This window comes from Chiloscyllium plagiosum, unplaced genomic scaffold (assembly GCF_037043375.1).
Source record: "Chiloscyllium plagiosum isolate Xiang-an unplaced genomic scaffold, Cpla_swu_hap1 HiC_scaffold_9, whole genome shotgun sequence".
Classification (NCBI taxonomy): Eukaryota; Metazoa; Chordata; class Chondrichthyes; order Orectolobiformes; family Hemiscylliidae; genus Chiloscyllium; species Chiloscyllium plagiosum.
In genome coordinates this window covers 26911452-26938876 of record NW_028270147.1, presented here as the reverse complement: position 1 = coordinate 26938876, position 27425 = coordinate 26911452, and the positions used below count along the sequence as shown (strand labels likewise).

Below are 27425 nucleotides of genomic sequence, written 5' to 3'. Positions count from 1 at the left end.
AGCTTGAGTGGAGTATAGGCATGATGGGCTGAATGGCCTCCTTCGGCAATGTAATAATTCAGAGATAACTCACTTCTACTGCTTTTTCTTATGCTGTAGTGTTCTTACAGAAATTTGACCTCCGACACATTGCCAGGATTGCAAAGGCACTGTCCTGGTAAATTGGCATTGGCACTGTCAAACACAATTCTCAGAATAATTGTCATTTCACCCGCGAGCCCTTAAGTCCATAAGGTATAGGAGCCCATTGAGTATTTTCCATTGTTCGATCGTGGCTGATGTGTTTCTCAACTCCATTCTCCTGCACTCAATAACTTGGACTCCAAACCTTCTGTGGCAATGAATTCCACAGATTCACCATCCTTGACTGAAAAGAAATCCTTCTCATCTCAATTATAGAGTCATAGAGTCATAGAGATGTACAGCATGGAAACAGACCCTTCGGTTCAACCTGTCCATGCCGACCAGATATCCCAACCCAATCTAGTCCCACCTGCCAGCACCCGGCCCATATTCCTCCAAACCCTTCCTATTCATATACACATCCAAATGCCTCTTAAATGTTGCAATTGTACAAGCCTCTACCATATCCTCTGGCAGCTCATTCCATACATGTACTACCCTCTGCGTGAAAAAGTTGCCCCTTAGGTCTCTTTTATATTTTTTCCCTCTCACACTAAACCTATGCCCTCTAGTTCTGGACTCCCCGACCCCAGGGAAAATACTTTGTCTATTTATCCTATCCATGCCCCTCATAATTTTGTAAACCTCTATAAGGTCACCCCTCAGCCTCCAGGGAAAACAGTCCCAGCCTGTTCAGCCTCTCCCTGTAGTTCAGATCCTCCAACCCTGGCAACATCCTTGTAAATCTTTTCTGAATCCTTTCAAGTTTCACAACATTTTTCCAATATGAAGGAGACCTGAATTGCACGCAATATTCCAACAGTGGCCTAACCAATGTCCTGTACAGCTGCAACATGATCTCTCAACTCCTGTACTCAATACTCTGACCAATAAAGGAAAGCATACCAAACGCCTCCTTCACCATCCTATCTACCTGCGACTCCACTTTCAAAGAGCTATGAACCCGCACTCCAAGGTCTCTTTGTTCAGCAACACTCCCTAGGACCTTACCATTAAGTGTATAAGTCCTGCTAAGATTTGCTTTCCCAAAATGCAGCACCTCACATTTATCTGAATTAAACTCCAACTGCCATTCTCAGCCCATTGGCCCATCTGGTCAAGATCCTGTTGCAATCTGAGGTAACCCTCTTCGCTGTCCACTACACCTCCAATTTTGGTGTCATCTGCAAACTTACTAACTGTACCTTTAATGCTCGCATACAAATCATTTATGTAAATGACAAAAAGTAGAAAGCCCAGCACTGATCCTTGTGGCACTCCACTGGTCACAGGCCTCCAGTCTGAAAAATAACCCCTCCACAACCTTTGAGCCAGTTCTGAATCCAAATGGCTAGTTCTCCTTGTATTCCATGAGATCTAACCTTGCTAATCAGTCTCCCTTGGGGAACCTTGTCAAACGCCTTACTGAAGTCCATATAGATCACATCTACTGCTGTGCCCTCATCAATCTTCTTTGTTACTTCTTCAAAAAAATTCAATCAAGTTTGTGAGACATGATTTCCCATGCACAAAGCCATGTTGGCTATCCTGAATCAGTCCTTGCCTTTCCAAATACATGTACATCCTATCCCTCAGGATTCCCTCCAACAACTTGCCCACCACCGAGGTCAGGTTCACCGTTCTATAGTTCCCTGGCCCCAAAGTGCTCCCCCACTGACACCTCAGTCACTTGTCCTGCCTTATTTCCCAAGAGTAGGTCTAGTTTTGCACCTTTTCTCGTAGGCACATCCACATACTGAATCAGAAAATTGCCTTGTACACACTTAGGAAATTCCTCTCCATCTAAACCTTTAACGCTATGGCAGTCCCAGTCTATGCTTGGAAAGTTAAAATCCCCTACCATAACTACCCTATTATTCTTACAGACAGCTGAGATCCTTGCAAGTTTGTTTCTCAATTTCCCTCTGACTATTGGGGGGTCTATAATACAATCCCAATAAGGTGATCATCCCTTTCTTATTTCTGAGTTCCACCCAAATAACTTCCCTGGATGTATTTCCAGGAATATCTTCCCTCAGCACATCTAGAGGGGTCATCTCTCCACTCGGAGGCTGTGCTAGTTGAGTCCAAGTCTCTCCTGCTAGTGGAAATACCTACTCCACATCCACTCTATTCAGGCCTTTCAGTATTCTGTATAAAACAGAACCCCTTCATCCTTCTCAATTCCATTGAGTACAGTCCCAGAGTCCTCACAAACTCCTCATATGGCAAGTTCTTCAATGGTGTCATTGTTGTAAACCTCCTCTGGATGCCCATTAACGCCAACACTTCTTTCCTTATTTTCAAGGCCCAAAACTGCTCACAATTTTCCAAATGAGGTCTGATATATCTTATACAGTTTCAGCTGTACACCACTGCTATTGTATTCTAGCCCTCTCAAAATGATCGCTGACATTGCATTTACCTTTCTAACTGAACGTGCATGTTAATCTTGTGGAATCCTTGCTTTTGTTTGTCATCCCAGAATGCCACCTTGCAGGCTGATCTACCAGTGCAAACTAAAGCTGGGCCTCCCAGGCTCAGAATTGCTCAGTGACTTCCTCCAAGGTCTTTCAGTGTCTCCTTCACTGAATAACATCACTTTTCCACCCACCATGGTGTAGTTACTGCTTAGCTGTGGGATAGCACTGCTGAGAAAAACTGGGTCAGTGATTAAGTGATTGTTGAATCACAACAATGGTTAGTTGACATTTACAGGGAACATTGCACAGTTTAATATATAAATGCGGTTTAGAATGCTTATTTTGTATTGGCTTTTACTTTTGCTTTGTAACTAAGTGTAAGCTGTGATGGTCAGTAATGCAGGAAGAGTAAAGTTTAACACCAGTAGAGATCATTGAAGTCTTTCGCTCTTTTCTCCCATTCTCCTTTCCAAGGGTTAGACATAGATTTCCATTAAGTTGGTCCAGGTTCACTGCAGTGGTTTGCCATTGTCCTCTTTAGGATGGTTGAGCAAAAGACTCTCCCACTTACTACCTGCCATTGGATATCTTGAAACGATGTACTGGCTGACAATCAACCTGATCAATCCTGTTATAAACATGCCTTCCATGCTCTAAGGTGTAAACATCTGTTAAATTAAATTGAAATGTTAAACTTGAGAAGGAAGGGTTTGTGCAAACATCTGAATTCAGCATATCATGTAAAGCTAGAAATTATGGGATACATACATCAAAGACATCTTTGCTGTTGCACGTAAAAAGGCCAGTACAGCTACAATTCTGGCCTTAATTTAACTGCATACAAGTCCTCCTATCTGGGAATGACTAGAAAAAATGCAAGTATTGTATATCATGTATTACTAGGCCTCTTGCTGAGATATTTGTATCTTCGATAGTCACAGGTGAGGTGCCGGAAGACTGGAGGTTGGCTAACGTGGTACCACTATTTAAGAAAGGTGGTAAGGAAAAGCCAGGGGAGTATAGACCAGTGAGCCTGACGTCGGTGGTGGGCAAGTTGTTGGAGGGAATCCTGAGGAACAGGATGTACATGTATTTGGAAAGGCAAGGACTGATTCGGGATAGTCAACTTGGCTTTGTGCGGGGGAAATCATGTCTTACAAACTGGGCTGAGTTTTTTTGAAAAAGTAACAAAAAGGATTGATGAGGGCAGAGCGGTAGATGTGATTTATGTGGACTTCAGTAAGGCATTCGACAAGGTTCCCCATGGGAAATTGATTAGCAAGGTTAGATCGCATGGAATACAGGGAGATTTAGATACAGAACTGGCTCAAAGGTAGAAGACAGAGGGTGGTGGTGGGGGGTTGTATTTCAGACTGGAGGCCTGTGACCAGTGGAGTGCCACAAGGATTGGTGCTGGGTCCTCTACTTTTTGTCATTTACATAAATGATTTGGATGCGAGCATAAGAGGTACAGTTAGTAAGTTTGCAGATGACACCAGAATTGGAGGTGGACAGCGAAGAGGATTACCTCAGATTACAACAGGATCTTGACCAGATGGGCCAATGGGCTGAGAACTGGCAGATGGAGTTTAATTCAGATAAACGTGAGGTGCTAGATTTTGGGAAAGCAAATCTTAGCAGGACTTATACACTTAATGGTAAGGTCCTAGGGAGTGTTGCTGAACAAAGAGACCTTGGAGTGCAGGTCCATAGCTTCTTGAAAGTGGAGTCGCAGGTAGATAGGATAGTGAAGAAGGCGTTTGGTATGCTTTCCTTTATTGGTCAGAGTATTAAGTACAGGAGTTGGGAGATCATGTTGTGGCTGTACAGGACATTGGTTAGGCCATTGTTGGAATATTGCATGCAATTCTGGTGTCTCTCCCCAGGGTTGTAGGATTTGAGCTATAGGGAGAGGCTGAACAGGCTGGGACTGTTTTCCCTGGAGCTTCGGAGGCTGAGGGGTGACCTTATAGAGGTTTACAAAATTATGGGGGGCATGGATAGGATAAATAGACAAAGTCATTTCCCTGGAGGTGGGGAGTCCAGAACTAGAAGGCATAGGGTGAGAGGGAAAAGATATAAAAGAGACCTAAGGGGCAACTTTTTCACACAAAGGGTGGTATGTGCATGGAATGAGCTGCCAGAGGAAGTGGTGGAGGCTGGTACAACTGCAACATTTAAAGAGGCATTTGGATGTGTATATGAATAGGAAGGGTTTGGAGGGATATGGGCCGGGTGCTGGCAGTTGGGACTAGATTGGGTTGGGATATCTGGTCAGCATGGATGGGTTGGACCGAAGGATCTGTTTCCATCTCTATGACTCTATAAGAAAGAAATCCACAAATTCTTGGATATTCTTTCACTCCTATGATGGAATGGGATTTCTAATTCATTAGTGACAATGGCACCTGACCTCGTATCTTCCAGGGTTTTCATAATAATGGTACATGCTTATCTTCTTCACCCACTAACTGGGCCAGATCTAGGCAGCAGAATAAAGCAGTTTCATTCACAAATAGCTGGCTAGCGCTAAGTCCAGCAGAAAAAAAATTACAATTGGACCTCCAGTAAAGAATAAAGTTATCTCCAAATTTAAACCTGACACAAACATTCACATAGGTTTCACTCCTGCTACACAAATTTAATGCAGTGTTAGATAAGGCTCCCAGCACTAAATGTGCCAGTATTGTCCATAAAGACAGTACTGCCATTTACCTAGAACATTACATTTATTGTAATGTTGATCACTCAACCTTGAAGCCTTAATCCTTGAATTTTGTCTTATCTAAACCCAATATTGTTGGATTTACAGTTTGAAGGTAGTTGCAGCATTAAGTGTTTAGGAGGACAACTGGTTGAGTTTTCATCCCCACTGTTTGAAACCATGCAACCCTCAGTTGACACTGACACTCAATGATCCTGGCAGAACTATAAGCTCCTCTTGCCCAAAAAAGTCAAAGAGAATCCACATTGCTGCTTATCTATTGATAAAACATGTCATCATCAACCAGCTTGGATTTGACCCAGATGACCAGTATGTGTCAGTGCATATGCCAAATGATATCCACTTATGAGAGTTGCGCAGTGATGGAGAATCACAGGTTAGTTGAGGAGGAAAGAAAAACTTGATTTAGAGCAACTAAATTCTAATAAGAGTACCATTTCTGTCAGAATGGGCTTAATAGATCAGATAACTTTTTTCTCATCTTGCACAATTTCTCAATCACATGATCTTCTAATGTCATTTTCAAATAGTAACTGGGTGGTACTGACCAACCCTAGCTGTCCTGAAAATGAGATAGTTGGCTGAAATGTCACAGTCCATGTGCTGGTGTTCTCTGCAAGTGTGAGTAGATATAACATTTTTAAAAGCCTGTGATATTTTTAGTTCTGTAACTAGGTACAGATAGTTCAAATGTAAGGAAACAATACAAATCATCAGTCAAGTGACAGAGTTAAAATGAGGAAAACGATTGGCAGCAAGAAGAAATGCTTTGCAGGAGGGTGTAGTTGAGGCAAAAGCATTGTTTCAAATCCAATTTCAAAAGATACAAAGGTATAAGATTCCAGAGAGTGAAACGTGACAGTGGAACTGATTTAGACTTGCTGTGACAATGACCGAGCACAGATATGATGTGCTACTGGATCTCACCATGCGCTGCAATTAATTTAGACATTTTAAATTTTTCCTTACTGATCTTGAGTTTCACTGTGACAATATAGGAATAATTATCTAAGAAGTGCAAAATATTGGACGTGAACGAAAGTAGGAAATAAAATTAAACGGGTTTTGAGAAGATTTGTAGCTCAGATTGTACGACCCTTCCAGCTCAGTGAGCAAAGTTACATCCATAAAATTAAACTTTAGGGATCTTGGATTTTGTTTGAATTATTGTTGCTGGATTGGAAGAAGAATACCTTTTGTTTCTAGTTTGGTGTTATAATGAAAAGAAAACATGATTTACTTGTATTCACTGCAATTAAGAAACATTTATTTGGCAAATAACCAACACACTTGGGAAAGGTACAGTGTAGATGATATCTTTCAAATATGATAATAGAGCCAACAAATGCTTTTAACAGAAATAAGTTCCAGTATTTTTCCTTGGTTACTTTTCACAAGACTTTTGAATACCACATTTTAAGAACTCGCACACAATAATGTTTTGCACACACTTACTGAACCAGTGCTCATTTTAAAACACTTCTCGAAGAAATAGTTAACAGAACACTTTAAACACATTTTAAATACTATACACATCTGTGCATACCTTAGTTAAATGTTCTTCCCTTTTACATACAAATCACTCAAATATAATCTTACTGGGCAAATAAACAAACCTTCAATAAGATATCACAGTTTGTACCAATCAGTAATTATTTACAATTACAAAAATGATGTCACCTATTAAATAATTCACTAATAAATATTGAATGAAGGTATTGGTTGCAATGAAAATAAAGTTTAATTTTACCAGAGGTACTGTATAAAAAATACATGCAGGTGTTTGGATTTTCTTCCACAGTCCAATGTGGTACAGTCACTCTTTAGTAGCAGGAACACTACATCTATATCTATCCATCATAATACAACATAATTTGGCCAGAATGTGATGTAAAGGTTCTTAGTTGAATCACTGGAATCATTCAAGCCAATAGTTCTTTGAAATTAAATGATTCCTTCAGACGTTCCTGGCTTTTGTGTACCTAGGTATAAGCTGTATTCAAAAACACGAGTATAAACAAATAAAAACTACGTAGTCTTTTTTTCTATCATATGGATGTAGGAATAAATACCCAAACAATTTTGTTATTAACTTGAAAGGAAAGTACAGGGTTATATTTGGTATGCCAATGCAGTTGGAAGGGGTCAGAGATGGAGGAGGAGGAAGAGAGGGCACTGTAGAAATGGCAGCAGAATTGTATTGGACACTTTCCTTTTTAACAATGTAGAAACAGCTTGGTACAAAGTCTGTAACTCATGATTAAAGGCATATTTTATATTTTAATAGTTTTGAAATACAGCCTTGTAAGCTTACAAAAAAATGCTGTCTATATTACTTAAAAAACTTTCTTTAAAGGCATGATATCAATATGCTAAGGCTACAATAGGTATAAAAATCTAAGATATAAATAGTGATCAGTAATCAATTACCGTTCATTTTACATTCTGTGAGAAAATTTCTACTATTTGTAATGTACGTGGTGCATATTTGTACGTATTTCAATATAGTTTGCATGTAATTTCTATAAAAGCTACATGATTTTTTTCATCTATGTGATCCCCTTGAAGGAAGCTTTGTAACTAACTAAATCTTTGACTGATAGTTGACCAAGTAATCATTGCAACCCCAGATAATGCTTCACAAATAAAATTACACATAACCCCTCATCATTGTTGGATATATAAGCACTATTTAGAGCTCTAATTGAGAACAAAATTCTAAATTGGTCAGTACAGAAAGCAACAGTACAGCCAAAGCTTTTAGAAAATAAATAAATAAATTGCTCAAAGCATGAATGACGTGTTCAAAATGGGAGCAAATGCATTCACAGTTTATTGATATAGCAAATACATATTTCACAAGGCTCAGGCTTTGCCTGTGTGCTTTTGATTAGTATGCAAAAATATCATATTCATGCAGCCATGTTTAAATATCATTAACTCTTCAATTAATAAACAACTGAATGGCACATTTAAAACGTTTCAATCTATTATCAGTATGTACTGGTATTCAGCATCTGTTTACAACGGATTGTCCTTCAGCAGCCTTCCACAACAAGGATTCATTCTTTGTAAGCTCTGGTGGGTGATGTTCCCTTGTAGAAGATATTTCTTGTGCTTTCTGGGCTGTTTCCTCTTTCTGGTATTAAAATGATGTTCGCTTTCCGCCTGAGGGTTGAATCTCGACTAGACGAAACCGAGAGCGTCTCAGAAGCAGCTTCACTTCCATCCACTGGTGTAACTCGTATGGTGGTAATTCCATGGTGATGATGTTCACTACTGTCTGGATTGGTTTTCTTTCTTTCAGCTGTAGCATAGCTATCTTTTACTGATTCACTGCTTTCAGAGTCCCTGTTAAGATCATTTAATTCAAATGCTTGGCGAATGCTTCCCTTCTCATGGGACTTCCATTTCCATGATCCACTGCCTTCACTGCCTGATGGTACTTGAACAAGAGGTCTGTTGTTTTCTGGATGAGCTTCCACTCTGACAATATTACTAGGCTCGTGGTCTGTTAGAGCTTTATACCTTATGGAACCTGTGCAGGATACTGTACTCCCATCGGTACTTTTTGGGCTGCTCTGTAACATACCTTGCTGTTTGGACATAGCAATTACCTGCATGATTCTTGGTTGGGTGCTTACCCTACCAACACCACTTTTCTCAGCTACTTTAAGCCACTTTGATCTTGCTGAGCTTGCTTTTGGAGAAGTACTTATGTTCTCTTGGGTTTCTTCAGGTATATGGACCAGCTGTGATGAGCCTGGGCGTGACTGCATGGAAACTCTTGCTCCTCCACCAATGTTACTGGTATTATTGGACACAGGAATAGTACTAGCTTGAATTTTTAGATACTGATTGAGTTGTGCCTGTTGGTCTCCATTTATGCCTACTCCCACAGGTTCTGAACTGGATCTCATCTCCATGGACTTTGGAGGTGAGTGACCAGTTTCTGTCTCTATTACTTGTAGCGACAGTTTCCGACTTTCATTCTTTGATTTCCATTGCGACAAGAGCTGTTTAGAACGGGCAGAGTCCATAGAAGCATGAATCGTTGCATTCCTTCTGGCTGCTTCATCCATCGACGAGGTGTTGACACGTGGCAAGGTGTTGCTGAAGGTCACCATGTTCTCCTTTGCCATTGGACTGCGGGGAGTAATGATTTCAACGTCTGCACTTGTTCTTTTTAAGTTTGTAAGGGAGCCGGATTCTCTGTGGTTTCGGTTCAGAATACTTTCAGAATGGTGGGATGAAATGCCATCTATGCTACTGCCAGTTTTTCCTTGAAGTTGCCTACTACTTTCCTGGCTGAGGTCTGTCAGTGACCTCAAAGGTTCTCTGTGATGGGTCTGGTGGGTTATGCCATCATCACTCGGCTGGAAATTACTCACAGCATAAAGACCCTATATGTGAAACACAAAATAACAAGAAATCAAAATACTTGTCAAGAATTATGTATTCTATGGAATTATACAGGACCAAAAGACACCATTTGGACTACTTGCTTCTGGTTTTATTTCAAAAGTGCCTAGTTGGCTGTAAACTGGTTTGTGACATCCTGAGGTTCTGAAAAGCGCAATATAAATGCAACTTGCTCATTTCTTTCTGGTCAACTCAGCCCACTCATTTATTCCTTCCCCATAACCCTGTAAATCTGCACTTTATAAGGATATAAGCAATTCTCTTTTGAAAGTTAGAATTGAGCCTGCTTCCCCTATGCTATTTGTGTTCTGGATCACAACAACTTGCTACATAATTGTTTTAATCTTAAAAACACTTTTAACATAAAACTTACTTGCAGGTTTCTTCTTAATTGCATTTTTTTTCTTTTTTTTTAGATATTTTTATTAGAAATTTAACATTTTTACAAGTTTACAAAAATAAACAAAACTCTCAGATATAAACATTGATATACAATTAGCTCAAATATACAATAGCCAAAATTTGACAAAAAAAAACAAAACAACAAAAAAAAAACCGAAAAGAAAAAAAAACAAACAAACAAAACTCAACTATCTACTAATCTAACCTACAACTAACCAGGGTGTATATTTAAGTCTCTTACATGCTCGGGATGTGTTAGCATCAGATATGATAAAACCCGTATTCGTGCGGGATTCCTCCCCTGAGGGGCCGCGGACCAGCCAGGTTTGTAATCTCAATTAAATAAAAGCCCTTGTTAGGATAGCCGAAATATCTGTATTTATGTAATTCAAGAAGGGCTGCCATATTTTATAAAATAATTCGGTCTTTCGGTGCACCATATTTGTAAGGAAGTCAAGGGGAATACATTCCATAATCAGTCTGTGCCAATTTGAAAGTCCAGGGGGGCCCTCCGCCACCCAGTTCATCAAAATATTTTTCCTTGCACAGAAAGAAAGAATAGAAAATAGTCTCTTCCCGTACGTGTCCAGGGAGGGAAAGTTCGAAAAGCCCAAGAGGAGAGATACGGGGTCCACTTTTATTTCCGTTCCTAAAATTTCTGTCAGGGTACTTGCTACTTTAGTCCAATATCTACGGATCTTATGACAGGTCCATAAGCAATGTACAAGAGTGCCCACCTCTATTTTGCATTTAGGACACATTGGAGATGCTTCTGCCTTAAATTTTGCCAATTGAACCGGTGCTATATGGGCCCTATGAAGTATCTTCAGCTGGATAGCCTGGGTTCTGTTACAAATAGTAATTCTTCTAGCATTTTCCCAGATATCATTCCACGTTTCTGTGGAGATTTCTAGTCCCAGATCCTGATCCCATGTTTTAAGCAGATTATCCATATCTCCCGATACTTCATCATGTAGCAAATGATAAATATTACTGACGGAAGATACCCCCACTGGTCGTAGGACACTACATTCTCTATCGGATTTATAAAGACTATCTAATAACGTAGTCTTCTTCTGTATAAAATCTCGAATTTGGAAGTATCGAAAGAGGTCTCCATTGGGTAATCCGAATTTCTGACGCAGCTGTCCGAAAGACATCAGGACCCATCTTTAAATAAATCCCCGAAACATGAGATACCCCTGGATCTCCAGAGTTTAAAAGTGGCATCTGTTAACCCCGGTTGGAATCCCCATGCTCCCACTATCGGTGCATAGGGGGATGTTTTATGTGAATTACCCTCATTTTGCCGCATTATATTCCAAGCCTTGATTGTATTCAGTGTTATAGGGTTTTTACAGTGATCTGTAATGATTTTCCTCTTGTCTGAGAATAAAAGGTTAATAAGTGGGTATTTTACTTGAGAAGCCTCGATGTCCAACCAGATTGATTGTGGATCAGACAAGACCCAATCAGCTATGTAACTTAATAGGGAACTTAATTGATATTTCCTAAAATCTGGGAAGTCCAATCCACCCCTTGCCTGTGGAAGCTGTAGCTTCTTCAGCTTAATGAGGGGCCGCCTATGATTCCAGATAAAGGAACTCAGCCAGCCGTATAGTTTACATAAAGCCGTCCCCGGCAGCATCACCGGAAGCATTCTCATAGGATATAGGAGACGGGGCAGGATATTCATTTTGATTAATGCTATTCTACCCAACCAGGAAATTGGCAGGTCTCCCCATCGCTGGAGGTCCTGCCTTATCCTTTCCAATAAATACACAAAATTAGCCTTATACAACTGACCAAATACTGGAGTAATAAAAATGCCTAAATATAAGAAACCCTCCAGGGACCAGCGAAAGGGAAAAAGGGAACCGTCCGCTAAGCGGGGTATCACAGCAAGGCCACCCATTGGCATAGCCTCCGATTTTGAAAAATTAATTTTATAGCCTGAGAATGCACTAAATGTATTAATAACTTGGATTAAGCGAGGTATGGACATCAAAGGGTTACTGAGGAATAGAAGAACATCATCTGCATAAAGGGTAATTTTATGTTTACCTGTACCAATCCTTGGGGCCACTATATTAGGATCAGCTCGTATAGCTTCTGCTAGTGGTTCAATTATTAGCGTGAATAACAATGGCGAGAGGGGACATCCCTGACGGCAGCCCCTACCCACATTGAAGCTATCCGAGCCTAATCCATTAGTAACCACAACTGCTTTGGGATCACTATACAATGTTGAGATCCATTTGGTAAACACCTGTCCAACACCAAACCTCTCCGATGTGTAAAACAAATATGACCATTCGACCCTATCAAATGCCTTTTCCGCGTCTAATGAAACCACTACTCCTGGTATCTTTCCCTGATGACAAGCTTGAATCATATTCAGAGCCCTTCTAACATTATTGGATGATCTACGGCCCTTAATAAACCCCGTCTGATCCTCCTTTATAATATATAGCAGTATCCTTTCTAATCTCAGTGCTAATGTTTTAGAGAGGATTTTAAAATCTACATTTAGCAAGGATATTGGTCTGTATGATGTACAATCTTCTGGGTCCTTTCCTTTTTTAAGGATAAGAGAGATATTTGCCTCTTTCAGCGAAGGCGGGAGACAGCCCTGACTATATGCATAGTTATACATGTCCATAAGTGGACCAACCAGTATTTCTGTAAATTCTTTATAGAATTCAGCTTGAAAGCCATCTGGGCCCGGCGCCTTACCATTTTGAAGGTGCCTAATTGCATCAACTATTTCTTGGGGTGTAAGAGGAGCATTTAGGACCGATACTTGTTCCGGAGTTAGGTCTGGAAAAGTCAAATTTTTAAAAAATGACTGCATCCTCTTCGTCCTATCTTCACAATCCTGTGATTTATATAACTCAGAATAGAATTCTCTAAAGGTCGCATTAATCTTTTTATGATCATGAGTCAAAATACCCGTACTTTCCTTGATAGACATAATAGTCTGAGGGGCCTTTTTTTTCTTTGCAAGAAATGCTAAGTATCTACCCGGTTTATCGCCATATTCATATAACCTTTGCTTTGCAAATAATATTTCCCTCTTAGCCGTTTGAGTAAGTGTCGTATTTAGAGCTGTCCTAAGAGCTGTAATCCTTTGCAATTTAATAATAGAAGGTCTATCAGTGTATGCTGTTTCAGCTGCTTTTAAGCGGGCTTCAAGCAGACGCTGTTGTTCTCCCTTTAATTTCTTCTGGGTCGCTGAGTAGGAGATGATCAAGCCTCGCGTGTAAGCTTTGATGGTCTCCCACATCATTGACGGGTTGCTAGCGGTACCTGAATTAATTTCTAAAAAAGTTTTAAATTCTTGAGAGAAGTACTTTACAAATTTACTATCTTTCATTAAGAAGGGGTCCATACGCCAATGCCGAGGGGATGTCCCACTGTTCCTCGCCTTAGTTTCCATATATACAGCAGCGTGGTCAGAAATTGCTATATTACCTATTTTACAGGATGATATGGAATTTTAAAAAATCGAGGGGGCAAAAAACATATCAATTCTGGTATGACATTTATGTGGATTAGAGTAGAAAGAAAAATCTCTACCCTGTGGATGAAGACATCTCCATACATCTACTAATCCTAATTCTTTGTTCAGATCCATCAATTGTCTAGATCTGGGAGATACTCCTGCAGTACTCCTGTCTATTTCCGGATCCATAATACAATTAAAGTCTCCCCCTATAATTATATGACGGGCATCAAAAGCCATCAATTTTGAAAAGGCTTCCGTTATAAATTTAAAGGGGTGTGCCGGGGGGGCAGTACAAATTTAAAATCCCATATTCCTCTCCATTTATGAGGGCTTTAATCAAGATATATCGTCCAGATTTGTCTTTTATCTGCTTTAGGATTTTGAAAGGGAAATTCTTCCGAACAAGAATAACAACTCCCCTGCTTTTTGAGCTAAAAGAAGAAAAAAAGGCCTGATCAAATCCGCCCTGTCGTAATTTCAAGTGTTCTTTATCTGACAGGTGTGTCTCCTGTAGGAGAGCTATATCAACTTTTTCCTTCTTAAGATTTGATAATATTTTCTTCCTTTTAAGTGGCGAATTACTCCCCTTGACATTCCAGGTGCACCACTTAACCGACTGATCAACCATAATCCTCTGGGCCAATCCGAGACCCCTCGGGAGGGGGAACCCTATCCAGAACATCCCGAGCATGGAACATGTAAAATTCACAAAAATAAAGCCTCTTTAATACACCCACAACAATACAGTAAAAAATTATTTCTAAATAAAAAAAATATAAAACGTATCTAAGTGGAGACTTTCCCCCTTGTTCCCAGGGGGCGTCACTTCCTCTCCAAAAATCCCTCATATCCTCTCCCAACCAATGCCCCACCCTTGACCCAGGCACTCCTCAATAAAATGAGGAAAATTCAAATATAATACAAAGCTAGAGTTAACAGTGAGCACCCCACCCCCACCCCTACCAACACCTGGGGATATTTGGTAATGTTAATACCATATATAAACATATAACTATAAAATTACCAGTTCAACAAATAATAATTAAATATGATAATACAAAATAACGAAGGGAAAAACAACCCCGCTCCTAAAGACAGAGGTAAAATCGAATAAGGTAACCACCTCCCCCCACCAACATTAACCAAATCCCCCAGCTTATATATATATACATATATATACATACACATACACACACACACACACACATACATACATCCCTCATATATACATAAAATAATAACAGAAAACAACTCCAAGGGGGGGGGGAGAAAATCAAATCCCTCTCCCCACCCCCCATGATAATATTAAGCAGTAAGGTAAGAAAAAAAAGGGAGGGGATATAAACCAAAGCGGGGGGGGGGGGGGGGAAAGGCAGACCAACATCCATTATGTCCTACAGTTTATCTAAGAGAGTCCAAGAATTCCTTAGCCTTTTCTGGTGATCCAAAGTTATATACAGATCCTTCATGGTTAAAGCGTAACATCGCTGGGTAGCGTAAGGAGTACTGAACATTTAAGTCCCTTAAACGCTTCTTCGCCTCGTCGAATGCCTTCCTCTTTCGAACCAGAGCCGGGGAAAAGTCCTGAAATAGCATGATCTTGGATCCTTTGTAGATCATAGCTTGGGGGTCTTTTCCGAGATTTCTAGAGGCTTCTAGGAGTATCTGCCTCTCCCTGTAGCTCTGCAGCCGGAACAGGACCGGGCGTGGGCGCTGGTTCGAGCCGGGCCCGCGTATTGCGACCCGGTAGGCCCATTCCACCCTTACCTGGCCTGATCCAGCTTGCAGATTTAAAAGTTGTGGCAGCCACTGCTCCAGGAATGCTGTAAGCTGGCCTTCCTCTTCCTGTTCGGGAAGGCCCAGCAAACGAATATTTTTTCGACGGTCAATATGATTTTCCAAGGTCCGGACTCGCTGCTCGAGAGTCCGGACCTGATCCACAGCCGATTGAGCGGTTGTCTCCGAGGTCGCGGCCTTTAACTCCGCCCCTCCGACTCGGCGTTGAATTTCTTCAATTTCACGGTCGTGCTTCTGCAGCGCGGCCGAGAGCGACTCCCAACGATTTCTGGATTCGACGATAAAGGCATCGATCTTCGAGTCAAGCTTGGAAAGCATTTCTGCAAGACTTGCTACTGTAGGTAAGTCCCCCGGGGCGGCTGTGGACGCCTCTGCTGCAGCTGGAGAGTGTGGGGGAGGGGTTCCTGCTTGCTGAGAGCTGCGTGCTCCCTTCCCTTTAGTCATTTTAACTTAGGATTAAGTTGCTTAAATGTAATATTACACAACTAATTGAGTTACTAAACTATTATAAATGATTTATAAATGATTTGGTGAGCTTGGTAGGGGGTAGGTGACCCACTGTGCCCAAGTCTTGGGAGGAGCACTATAGACTCAGTCTTACTGGGTCGCCGCCATCTTGGATCCCCGCCATTTTTTTTTTTTCTATTTAAATATAATGTGCTTTTATTTCTCATGTTTTTATTCAAAGAAAGAAAATCATCATATGAGTTTTGAGATTGATGTCCCTGTCAGTGCATCAGACGTCTCTCTGGGGCCAGCTGAGTTGGAGGTATAATAGTGATCCTGCCTTCGTTCAGAAAACCACTTGTTGCAAAGGAAATTTGATCAGTCCTTCTGTTTACAGGAATTGATGAGCTATATATTGCTCATCCCACCTCCAGTGAAATTGGAATGTGTACTTAAAACTTTATCTGGATTTGCATCTTAAGCATTTCATAGACTGTAGTTCATGTGCTAAGTAGATTTTCTTCACTTCTGATCAAGTAATATTTCAGGACATCAGAAAATTATAGACAGAAATATTTGGAATTTGAAGTGCCTGGGGGACGTACCACAAACTGCATTTTATTATTCCCAGATTTTAATGCATTTATATTATAAGGCATTTTAAAAGTGTAAAAGAAAGCTAATAATTATTTGGCACCTTTTGGCAGATCAGATTGTTGTTTTGGAAGAGTTCATGTTAAATCTACATTAAGTGCACCCAATCTGAGGATTTCATATAGTTTTTGGGTGAAAAAGAGGGTCCTAATGGACATAGGTCATCTCTAGCTCTTGACAGCCTTTGTAACTATGCCAAAGTGAGGATTGCAGATAGAGGATTTATCCTCTATGGTGGATAATTAGATAGAATCACAGACTGAGCACAGAAATGAAGAATGATGACAGCACTCTACCACAACCAGAAGTCACCAACTATGGAACATAGTGATCAGTAGTGAGATTGTTACATAAGTAACACTTGTGAAAAAGAACCCATTTGACCCGGGGGAAGAAAATTCAGAAGGCACATGACTTTATCATGTTAAGAACATCACCACTTCAAGACACTGTAACCAGTCAGTAGCTGAAAGACAAGCCGTAGTCAGCAGTACCCATGATGCAGCAGCAAGGCAGAAGCAGCACTCCAGAAGAAAACCTTTACCTCAGGACTGGTAAAAGACAAAGGTGAAACAGTAAAGACAACAAAGTAAGTAAAACCAATCATATTGGGAAGTGACAGAGTCTTTACAGAAGAAGGAAATTTGGGAGCAATTTGAAGCTCCATGTGTAAACCGAGGAGTTGCCATTAGCTTTTTGGGAGAAAGAATTTGAAAATAATGGAGCAAAGGAACAAATTTGGATGGACGGAAAGTGAAAAAGAGTGCCGAACCTTCAAAATGAGTATCACAATCATCCGAAATTGTACTTATGAGATACAGTTGTGGTAGTCAGATCAACGGCCAAAACATTAGTTCATACTAAGAATGCAATATTGGAAAGATCAGAGTATATTTGAGGCAACAAAAGGACAATTCACAAAATTCTGAACAGCAACACTAATGATCATAAAGAATTTTAAGATCATGGAATGGGTTGGAGTGAAGGGTAGGTAGCAAATGTAAATTTAGTTATATTTCTGATATATTTAAATTTTAACTAAAGAAAGAAAGCTTGTTATTTAAATAAGTTCTGAAAGAGTTAATATTGAAATTGCATTAAGTTCCACCCATCCTTGCATAGTGTTTTGATAGAGAAGAAGCAATGGAGAATGAAGTCTTGGTGGAGATAAATACATATCTCTGGCTCCTGATAGACTTTATAATTATGCTCAGCTATGCAATGTAGATTACACCTATGGTTGTCATACAATTAATTACACCTTGTTATATTTACCAAGGCCCATTTCATTAAGGCTCAATACCACTATTACTTAGGTAGGCCCTCAGACTCAGCATAGAATGGGGGTTGGAAGAGGATGGGACTGACTGCCCCTTTTGGGGTTATGGCTGTACTTGGTGGTCCATTGAGAAGGAGAATGCAGTGTCTACCGCCTTGATAAAAGCTATTAGAGACCGATGGGCACTGCAGGGGCTGGAGTGTATCATTATCTTAGACAACCTTATTTTGATTTACTAAGTTTTCATTCACGTTTGTAAGTTTTCATTAACTGTTAGTCTGTATTTTTGTTACAGCACCCCATCAGATAGAGTTTAACCTTATTTTAGGTTTATTTTGAAAAAGAGCAGAATGGGAGATGGGGGTTCTTGTGGTACAGTGGTAGTGTCTCTTCCTCGAAGCTAGGTGACACAGTTTCAAGCCCCACCTGCTCCAGAGGCATGTAACAACATTTCTGAGCTAATTATAGAGTCATATCATAATAATTGAGAAATATCTAGAATAGAGAGCAGGAACTCTTGTGGTGCAATGGTAGTGCCCCTACCTCTGCGCCAGAAGACCAATGTTGACCAAAACAATTTTGAATCAGAATGGTCCAGATTCATATTCTACCTACCCCAGGCCTATCCCATAACATACCTGAAAAGGTTGATTAAAAGTATTTAGGATGGAGGATCTTGTGGTGCCGATGTGCTGTCCCTACCTCTAGAAGAGTTCAAGTTCCATGTTCAATTCCTGCCTGTCCTAGAGATGAGTTATAATACGTCTGAACAAGTTAATTTACAAAGAGAATGATCCAGATCAGCACTCTGTCAGTCTTTGGTACCACAACGTTTAGCAACTTTCACAACCTTCAGGATGCTCTAAAAGATATTGGGTGGCACAGTGGTTAGCACTGCTGCCTCACAGCACCAGAGACCGGGGTTCAATTCCCACTTCAGGCAACTGTCTGTGTGGAGTTTGCACATTCTCCCCGTGTCTGTGTGGATTTGCTCCGGTTTCCTCCCACAGTCTAAAACTGTGCAGGTTAGGTGAATTGGTCATGCTAAATTGTCCCTAGTGTTAGGTGTAGGGGAATGGGTCTGGGTGGGTCGCTCTTTGGAGGGTTAGTTTGGACTTGTTGGGCCGAAGGGCCTGTTTCCATACTGTAAGTAATCTAATCAAGACTCAAATGTGATTATGATTGACTCATCTGCTTTCATCAAGGCATAAATATTAGGAGGGTCATCAGCAAGAACTCTATTTCACTCCTTTGAGAAAGTGCCTTGGCATTTTATAGACCACCTAGGAAAACAGGATAAGAACTTTAGCTTCTAGTACCTCATTTGAAAAGCAGCCCCTTCAACAATGCAACATTCCATTAACACTGCACCTAGATTGTCAACCTAGATTGTTATGTGCAAGCTCCTTGAATAGGATCTTCTGATTCTGAGAGTGAGCATGGTACCCAGCAAGCCACAATTGGACAGTTAGATGCAGAACTAAAATGTATTTCAACTTCTTTTGGTACTTCCTGACATTCCATTATTTTTAATTTCAATTTCTTATTGGATATGGGCCAGAAAGTATGACAGTTTTACTGCAGCGTTTCTAACAGCTTCACTGAACATAAAGGGCAGATCTCTGTCTTCAAAGATAAGGGCACTCGAGCTGGACCAACAAGCATAATAATGGTTAAATTATCCCGGGATAGGATACTGTAGTACAAAACAGAATATCAGAACGCAGTGTCAAATTCCTTGCTAAAGCATTAATGAGTCACTTCAACAAATTACATTTGATTTAATACATTGTCTGTGTGCCAGTGGGTTAGAACAAAAGCTTAACAAATAAAATGGTGAACGCAATTGTTTGAGTTAAGGAAGATGCCACAATATTGACATTGTTTTATGAGTTCAATTGGACGTCTAAACATGTTAATTTTTGATGCATTTAAAAGAGGATGTTACCAGGACTGGAGGGTTTGAACGATAAGGAGAGGCTGGGGGTTTTCTCACTGGAGCATAGGAGGTTGAGGGGTGACCTTGTATATGTTCATAAAATCATGAGGGGCACAAATAAGGAAAATAGCAAAGGTCTTTTCCCGAGGATAGGGGAGTTCAAAACTAGGTGGCATATTTTTAAGGTGAGAGGGGAAAGATTTAAAAGGGACCTGAGTGGCAACTTTTTCACGCAGAGTGTGGTTCATATAGAGTCATAGAGATGTACAGCATGGAAACAGACCCTTCGGTCCAACCCATCCATGCCGACCAGATATCTCAACCCAATCTAGTCCCCCCTGCCAGCACCCGGCCCATATCCCTCCAAACCCTCCCTATTCATATACCCATCCAAATGCCTCTTAAATATTGCAATTGTACCAGCCTCCACCACTTCCTCTGGCAGCTCATTCCATACACATACCACCCTCTGCATGAAAATGTTGCCCCTTAGGTCTCTTTTATATCTTTCCCCTCTCACTCTAAACCTATCCCCTCTAGTTCTGGACTCCCCGACCCCAGGGAAAAGACTTTGCCTATTGATCCTATCCATGCCCCTCATAATTTTGTAAACCTCTATTAGGTCACCCCTCAGCCTCTGATGTTCGAGAGAAAACAATCCCAGCCTGTTCAGCATCTCCCTATAGCTCAAATCCTCCACCCCTGGCAACATCCTTGTAAATCTTTTCTGAACCATTTCAAGTTTCACAACATCGTTCCAATAGGAAGGAGACCAGAATTGCACGCAATATTCCAACAGTGGCCTAACCAATGTACACCCGCAACATGACCTTCCGACTCCTGTACTCAATACTCTGACCAATAAAGGAAAGCATGCCAAATGCCTGCTTCACTATCCTATCTACCTGCAACTCCACTTTCAAGGAGCTATGAACCTGCACTCCAAGGTCTCTTTGGTCAGCAACACTCCCTAGGACCTTACCATTAAGTGTATAAGTCCTGCTAAGATTTGCTTTCCCAAAATGCAGCACCTCGCATTTATCTGAATTAAACTCCATCTACCACTTCTCAGCCCATTGGCCCATCTGGTCAAGATCCTGTTGTAATCTGAGGTAACCATCTTTGCTGTCCACTACACCTCCAATTTTGGTGTCATCTGCAAACTTACTAACTGTACCTCTTAGGCTCATATCCAAATCATTTATGTAAATGACAAAAAGTGGAGGACCCAGCACCAATCCTTGTGGCACTCCACTGGTCACAGGCCTCCAGTCTGAAAAACAACCCTCCACCACCACCCTTTGTCTTCTACCTTTGAGCATGTTCTGTATCCAAATGGCTAGTTTTCCCTATATTCCATGAGATCTAACCTTGCTTATCAGTCTCCCATGGGGAACCTTGTCGAACGTTGTGGTAGATGCAGGTAATATTACAACATTGAAAAGACATTTGGACAGGTACATGAATAGGAAAAGATTAGATGGGTATGGGCTAAACCGAGGCAAGTGGAACTAATTTAGTTTGGGAAACTTAACATGGATGATTTGGACCAAAGGGTCTATTTCTATGCTGTATGACACTATTACTCTATAAGATATCACCTTAAATGCAGTTCAGTTAACATCAGCTGACAATAACTGGATTCAATTCCTGCATTTAGAGGAACATTTATTACAACTTTGCCCTCCCAGTTTCGCATAAATGAGTGTATCCGAAATTTGACCACATATTACTCATAACTTTTCATTCCTTTAAATGGATGATTGGGATTTTTGAATCAATTAGTATAAAAAACACTGGGCAATTGCCTCAGGTCCCTAATCCTGAAGATTAGTGCCTGTTTTATGGTGCTTCTCCATTATCTATCAGAGATCCAGCAACAATCCATCACTGACAAAGGTTTGAATCTCGAGCCTCTGGCTGGTACAGCTGAATGGATCAATGTATCCAAATGGATTTTCTGTACAGATGTCATCCAATTTACTACCGCAACGTTACCAGAAATTTACAGACCACCAGACTAACAGCATAAACAGCGAAAATAAGGTACTTGTTAAAAGTAATGAACACACAACATCTAAAATTATATTTTTGCAATGAATTCGAAGATATGAAACTTACCAAATAGATAGCAATTCCTCCTCCAATCATAAATCCACAGTACACATCAATCGGATGATTCTTGTACTGGATGATGCGTGTTAAACCAGAGATCACAGCACAAATGATAAAAGTGAAGACTAACAATGGCTTCAGGAGTTTGGAGGAGTCCGTCAGGGTTGCATTGAAATACATCTAAATGACACAAAATAAATGTGTGTTGAAATGAATGAAGCATATTATCTTATACCACTGATTCCCATTCAAACCTTTGTAAAAATCATTGAATTTTATTTCACCGAATGCTTGAATTAATGAGCCAAATACTGGTTGTAGAATGTATAGCAAATTCAGGCAATTGCATTGGTGCTATGTTTCCAACTTCAGCTATCCACTGCCCTGCCCTTTCCCCATATCATAGAGGGCTTTTGTCCGAAACATTGATTTTCCTGCTCCTCGGATGCTGCCTGATCTGCTGTGCTTTTCCAGCACCACTCTAATCTAGACTCTGATCTTCCAGCATCTGCAGTCCTCACTTATGCCTTTCCCCATATCATGCCCATTCTTTTCAAATGTGTATGTAATCCCATTGTAAATGACGTATGGTCTCTTTCTCAATTGCTGATTTGTGGTAAAACAATCACTGTTTGTAAATGCTCCTCGAGCATTAAAATTTCTTCCAATATACTCTGTATTCCTCGAATGATGGTGCTTAGCCCATGTCTATTTATTATTAGTTTACCAACCATGATAAGCCTACCTTTCACTATTCATTCTTTCAAAACCATTCATAACTTTGAAAAGATCAGTGTTTAAGCTTCTCAATTCCACTTTAAAATATGAAATTTCTATCTTAACAAGAATAATTGCATTCCTGATATCATGTTTGTGAATCTGCCCTGTGTCCTTTCTGTTGGTCTATATTCAGTTGATCATCTAGATTCCAGAATGCATGCTATTCCAATAATCAGGAATCCTTACTCTACCTTACTTATGGCATATTATCAACCTGCATGTTAACAATTTAGTGACATATACGTACTCCTTGACCTCTCTGTTCCTCCATTATAACCATTTAGAATCTAATTCCTTGGTCCATTTTATATTTCTCTAATTTAATTTGCAGTCACTCTGCTAACCTGGTTTCTCTCAATCTTCTACATTGGCATTGGCATTTCCCCTAGTTTTCGATCCTTGGCAAACTTTGATTTTATTCATTTGGTACTCACATTAGAATAATCTAAGTAAGTAGAAAAGTAGTCCCAGTACATTTCTCATAGATTTACATCTTGTCCATTTGAAAATTTCATTGATCTTCCCAGCCACATGGCTACATTCCTTTTAGTCTCATATGCTTGCATTTCTTTCAACAATTGCATAATATTTGTTGCCAGTAATCTGGCACAGCTCCCATTTTCAAACACTTGTTTGGAAAATTCTGGTTAGTGCCTTTGTTAATCTCTTCCTTAGCCTTCTGGGATAGATACTATCTCAATGTGTGATTTCTCCAATTGCAATTAAATTGTAATTGACCTTTTAATACTATGTTTTTTACTTGACTAAATGTTTGAATGCTACTTCTGCTACCCAAGTTTCATCTCCGTCTGCAAATACTGATATTAAACATTTTAAAATACCTAGTCATTGTATTGACCTGCAATATATTTACACATTGTTACAGCAATTCTGTTATACAAATATCCCTTAGTTCAATATGTTCCACCAGAAAGGTTTTTAGCATTTATGTAAAACTAGTTAAAATTCCTGCTCTTCGGTTTATCTGAAGTTCTTCTCAATTCTAATTTAAGTGTCTGCACGTTTTCTGGACTCAAATCTACTGCAGAGCAATAATTTGTTCTTATTAAGTAAATTGCGATGCAACTTGGAATTGAATAAATGATTATACAATACAATTGGCAAAATATATTAGGATGATAAGATTGCTGTTATGCTTAAATGGTGTAGTTTTGTTGAATTTTTCTAATTATCTTTCAGTATAAAGTATAGTTTAAAGGTCACTCCCACAGATGACACAATTTTAAAAGGGGGCCCAGTAATAACAAGATCTGAATGAGGATATACATACAATTTAAAATTTGCAAAGCAAGTTAAGAAGGCTATATAAGGCATGTACAATGTATAAATTGTAGCAGGTCAGAAAAGAATACCCTAAATCATTAGAAATCCCAGTTTTTCTCAAGATGGAGCACTGAACGTCATCTTTTGGAACGACATCAAGGCTGCTGTGAGGGCGCAGAAGAGATTTATAAGAATGGTGCGAGGGATTCTGTTCCAATGATAGGTTGGAGAAGTTGGACAAGTTTTACTAAAGATAAAAACAAGGACTGCAGATGCTGGAAACCAGAGTCTAGATTAGAGTGGTGCTGGAAAAGCACAGCAGGTCAGGCAGCATCCTAGGAGCAGGAAAATCGTCATAGTGGGTTGACTGATCTTCTTAATGTTCCATGATTCTACAAAAAACCACAAAAGTGCTGTCTTCGGGGAGGATCAGTACTGTACAAACTATACGAAAGATGTCACCAAGTTTTCTCATTTTGCCAGAGAGCAGTGAGCCAGAATACACTGCTGGCTGCTGTGGTAGCCACCGTTCCCTATTGACCCTGTTTTATTTCGATCTTTCCTAGGAGGATACATGGCTGTGACCATGGGGGAATGACAAGTAGTTAATCTTGAGTGTTTGGTACAATAGACCAGCTGGTCCTTTCCTGCCCATCAATTTCATATGTTCATATTAAATTCTTTCTAATTTTCACACTGATCATTTCACCCACTAATGAGGGTTGCAGCTAATTAACATAACAGAGCAAGCTCTTACTCACAGTTAATAATTAATTGACAGATTTGACTCTGTACTAGTTATGACACAGTAGATCACACAAGGTAGTCCTGATTACTTACAGAAACATACACAGCTGCGAAGGCTGCAAGTGTAGCATGCTGGGATGGAAAGGATTTTCTGCAAAGAGGAAAACAAGAATTTAATTATGCTGTTGATGTTTTACTCATTTATTAAGGCTTTACTGTAGTGCAGAATAATTAAAATCCAAGCGATGGGTATAATCAACCAGAGTTATACCTCCCACAGAGCCCCATTCTGTAGCTACTGTGAATTTTACTAATTTGCCCGAGCACTTTTATCTGCTATAAACAGTACTAAGACTGGAAAATTAACCATTAAACATGTTATATAATAAAACTGGACAATTTAAAGTTCAATCTGCAGGGAGCAATACTTGCGAACATGACTAAGTTTATTTTTTAGGAATTTTTCTTTGCATTAAATTTATACATTTATAATGGGTGTTACATGCTACATTTTATGTAAAGTACAATGTGGAATGTTCTCACTGTAGACACAAGCTACACCTCAAAGAGACCATTTATGATCCTTAAAATTCTATGTAACAAATTATTAATTCAAAGAAATCCTGCTACCAAGGAAAACGAATTATCCAAAACATATTTTACAGATGGTAATCATCATCTACGTTTATGTGATACTAAATTAACCGTTTGGGAAATTGAAAAATGCTTTAATCTACAAAAAGTATTGTTAAGAATTTTCTTAACAGGTAGACAGTTTTAAGGCAACATGTGAAATATTTTTAGATAGTGAATAAGATAGTGAATACATTTATACCAGGAAATATGATATAGCAATTTAATAATAAGACATTTGCAGTCATTTCTTTCCTATTGAATTTTTCAATTTCCTCCATCTTACAGAGATGTGAATGAGCAAACATTGTATCTTGCTGTCATCTTAAATAATATCTTATTCAACGACCTATTGGCTTTCTATGTGCCTGTCAAATTATTTGCATCAGGCATCACATAGTCATTTTCATGTTATTGAACTCTCTGTCTCTTCTCATTAAACATGAAATTTTGAATAACCACCAATATTTTTCACATGTAATATTCTAAAAGGTTAGTGTTAAAATTTATCACTGCATTAAATTGCAGGGAATGATCACATGGCAGCTCTAAGTGTGAGCAAACAAATGATTTAGAAAGCATCTGTTAGCAGGTTTCAAACAGTGATTTCGATATAGTCTTCTTAAAAACAGCTTTAGTGACTCAAACAAAACTCTTCGGGTAATCAATCATGAATTTGTCAAGAAAGAACATTTTTCTATTTATCAAGTCGAATGTACTTCCTGAATGTACTTCCACCACGTCAATTTGGTCATGTTACAGAACACAAAAATTTGTACTTCCAATGTTAATGAAACTACATCAGCTAATTGATAGGACTTTCATGGGTGCTTAGGCTATTGCTCATCTTTCTACAGGCTTAGAAAAGCAAAGACTTCAGATGCTGAAGCACTGAAACATTCACCGTCGTCTTTAGAACTTATAAGGTCCTCAGTATTCTTATTTTCCGAATGGCTCCCCCACCCTTACCCCAACCCATCCAAATTGTTCCTGTACATTACAACACTGATGTCTACCCAATAATGGGGATAATTGCCTTGGTATGTCCTGTACACAAAAAGCTGGAAAGAAACAGGACAAACACACCTCAGCCAATTACTGACCCATCAGTCTCCTCTCATCACCAAAAAGCAGCATTTAGTTGACAATAATATGCTCACTGATGCTAGTTTGGGTTCCTGCAGAGCCACTCAGCTCCTGACCTCATTACAGTATTGGTTCAAACAAGGACAGAGCAGCTGAATTCTAGAGGTGAGGTGAGAGTGACAAACCTTGACATCGAAGCCATATTTGACCAAGTGTGGGGTCAAGGAGCCTGAGCAAAGCTAGAATTTTGGGGGCTAGCTCTCTAGTGGTTGGAGTCATACCTGACACATAGGATGTTGGTCATGGTTGCTGGAGGTCAGCTCAGCTCCAGGACATCACTGCAGGAGTTCCTCAGGATAGTCTCCTAGGCCCAACCATCAATGACCTTTCCTCCGTCATAAGGTTAGAAGTGCGTTTGTTCGCTGGTGATTGCATAATATCCAGCACTATTCATGATTCATATGAAGCAGTCTATTTTCAAATGCAGCAAGGCCTGGACAAAATAATGACTTGGGCTGACACATGGGAAATATGCCACACAAGGTCAAGGCAATGATCATCTCCAACAAGACAAAATCTAATCATCACCTCTTGACATTCAATGGCATTACTATTTCTGAATTCCTCACTGTGAACATCCTAAGGGGTTATCATTGGCAAGAAGATGAATTGGACTAGCCGTACAAATACTGTGGCTATGAGAGCAGGTCGGAGGCTAAGAATCCTGCAGCACGTAGTTCAGCTCCTGATTCGCCAAGGATTGACCACCATACACAAGGTTCAAGTCAGGAGTGTGATGGAATATTCCCCAGTTGCCTGAACAAAACTCAAGATGGTTGACATCATCTGGGTAAAGTAGCCAGCTTGATTGGCATCACATCTATAATCATTCACTCCCTCCACCACTGATACTCAATAGCAGCAGTATATATAGTCAACAAGCTGCACTGCAAAAATTCACCAAAGCTCCTTAGATAAAACCTTCCAAACCCATGACCATTTCCATCAAGAAAACAAAGGTATCATTTGGCATGGGCTTACCATTACCTGCAAGTTCTCCT

The 27425-nt window shown here is 39.9% G+C and overlaps 1 protein-coding gene and 1 long non-coding RNA gene across 4 annotated transcripts in view; one reads left to right on the top strand and one right to left on the bottom strand.

Moving 5' to 3' along the window:
- The window catches only part of LOC122554219 (uncharacterized), a 103814-nt gene that overhangs the window by 36765 nt on the left and 39624 nt on the right, over positions 1–27425 (top strand). The gene's annotated exons all lie outside the window — the stretch shown is intronic.
- The window catches only part of plppr4a (phospholipid phosphatase related 4a), a 94214-nt gene continuing 73310 nt past the window's right edge, over positions 6522–27425 (bottom strand). For both annotated transcript variants that reach the window (XM_087990491.1, XM_087990490.1), the window contains exons 5-7: positions 24739–24796; positions 21841–22014; positions 6522–9674 (exon numbers count right to left, since the gene is read on the bottom strand). In XM_087990491.1, coding sequence (XP_087846617.1) covers positions 8334–9674; positions 21841–22014; positions 24739–24796 — 1573 coding nt within the window. In that variant the 3' untranslated portion in view covers positions 6522–8333. The remainder of the gene's footprint in view (positions 9675–21840; positions 22015–24738; positions 24797–27425) is intronic.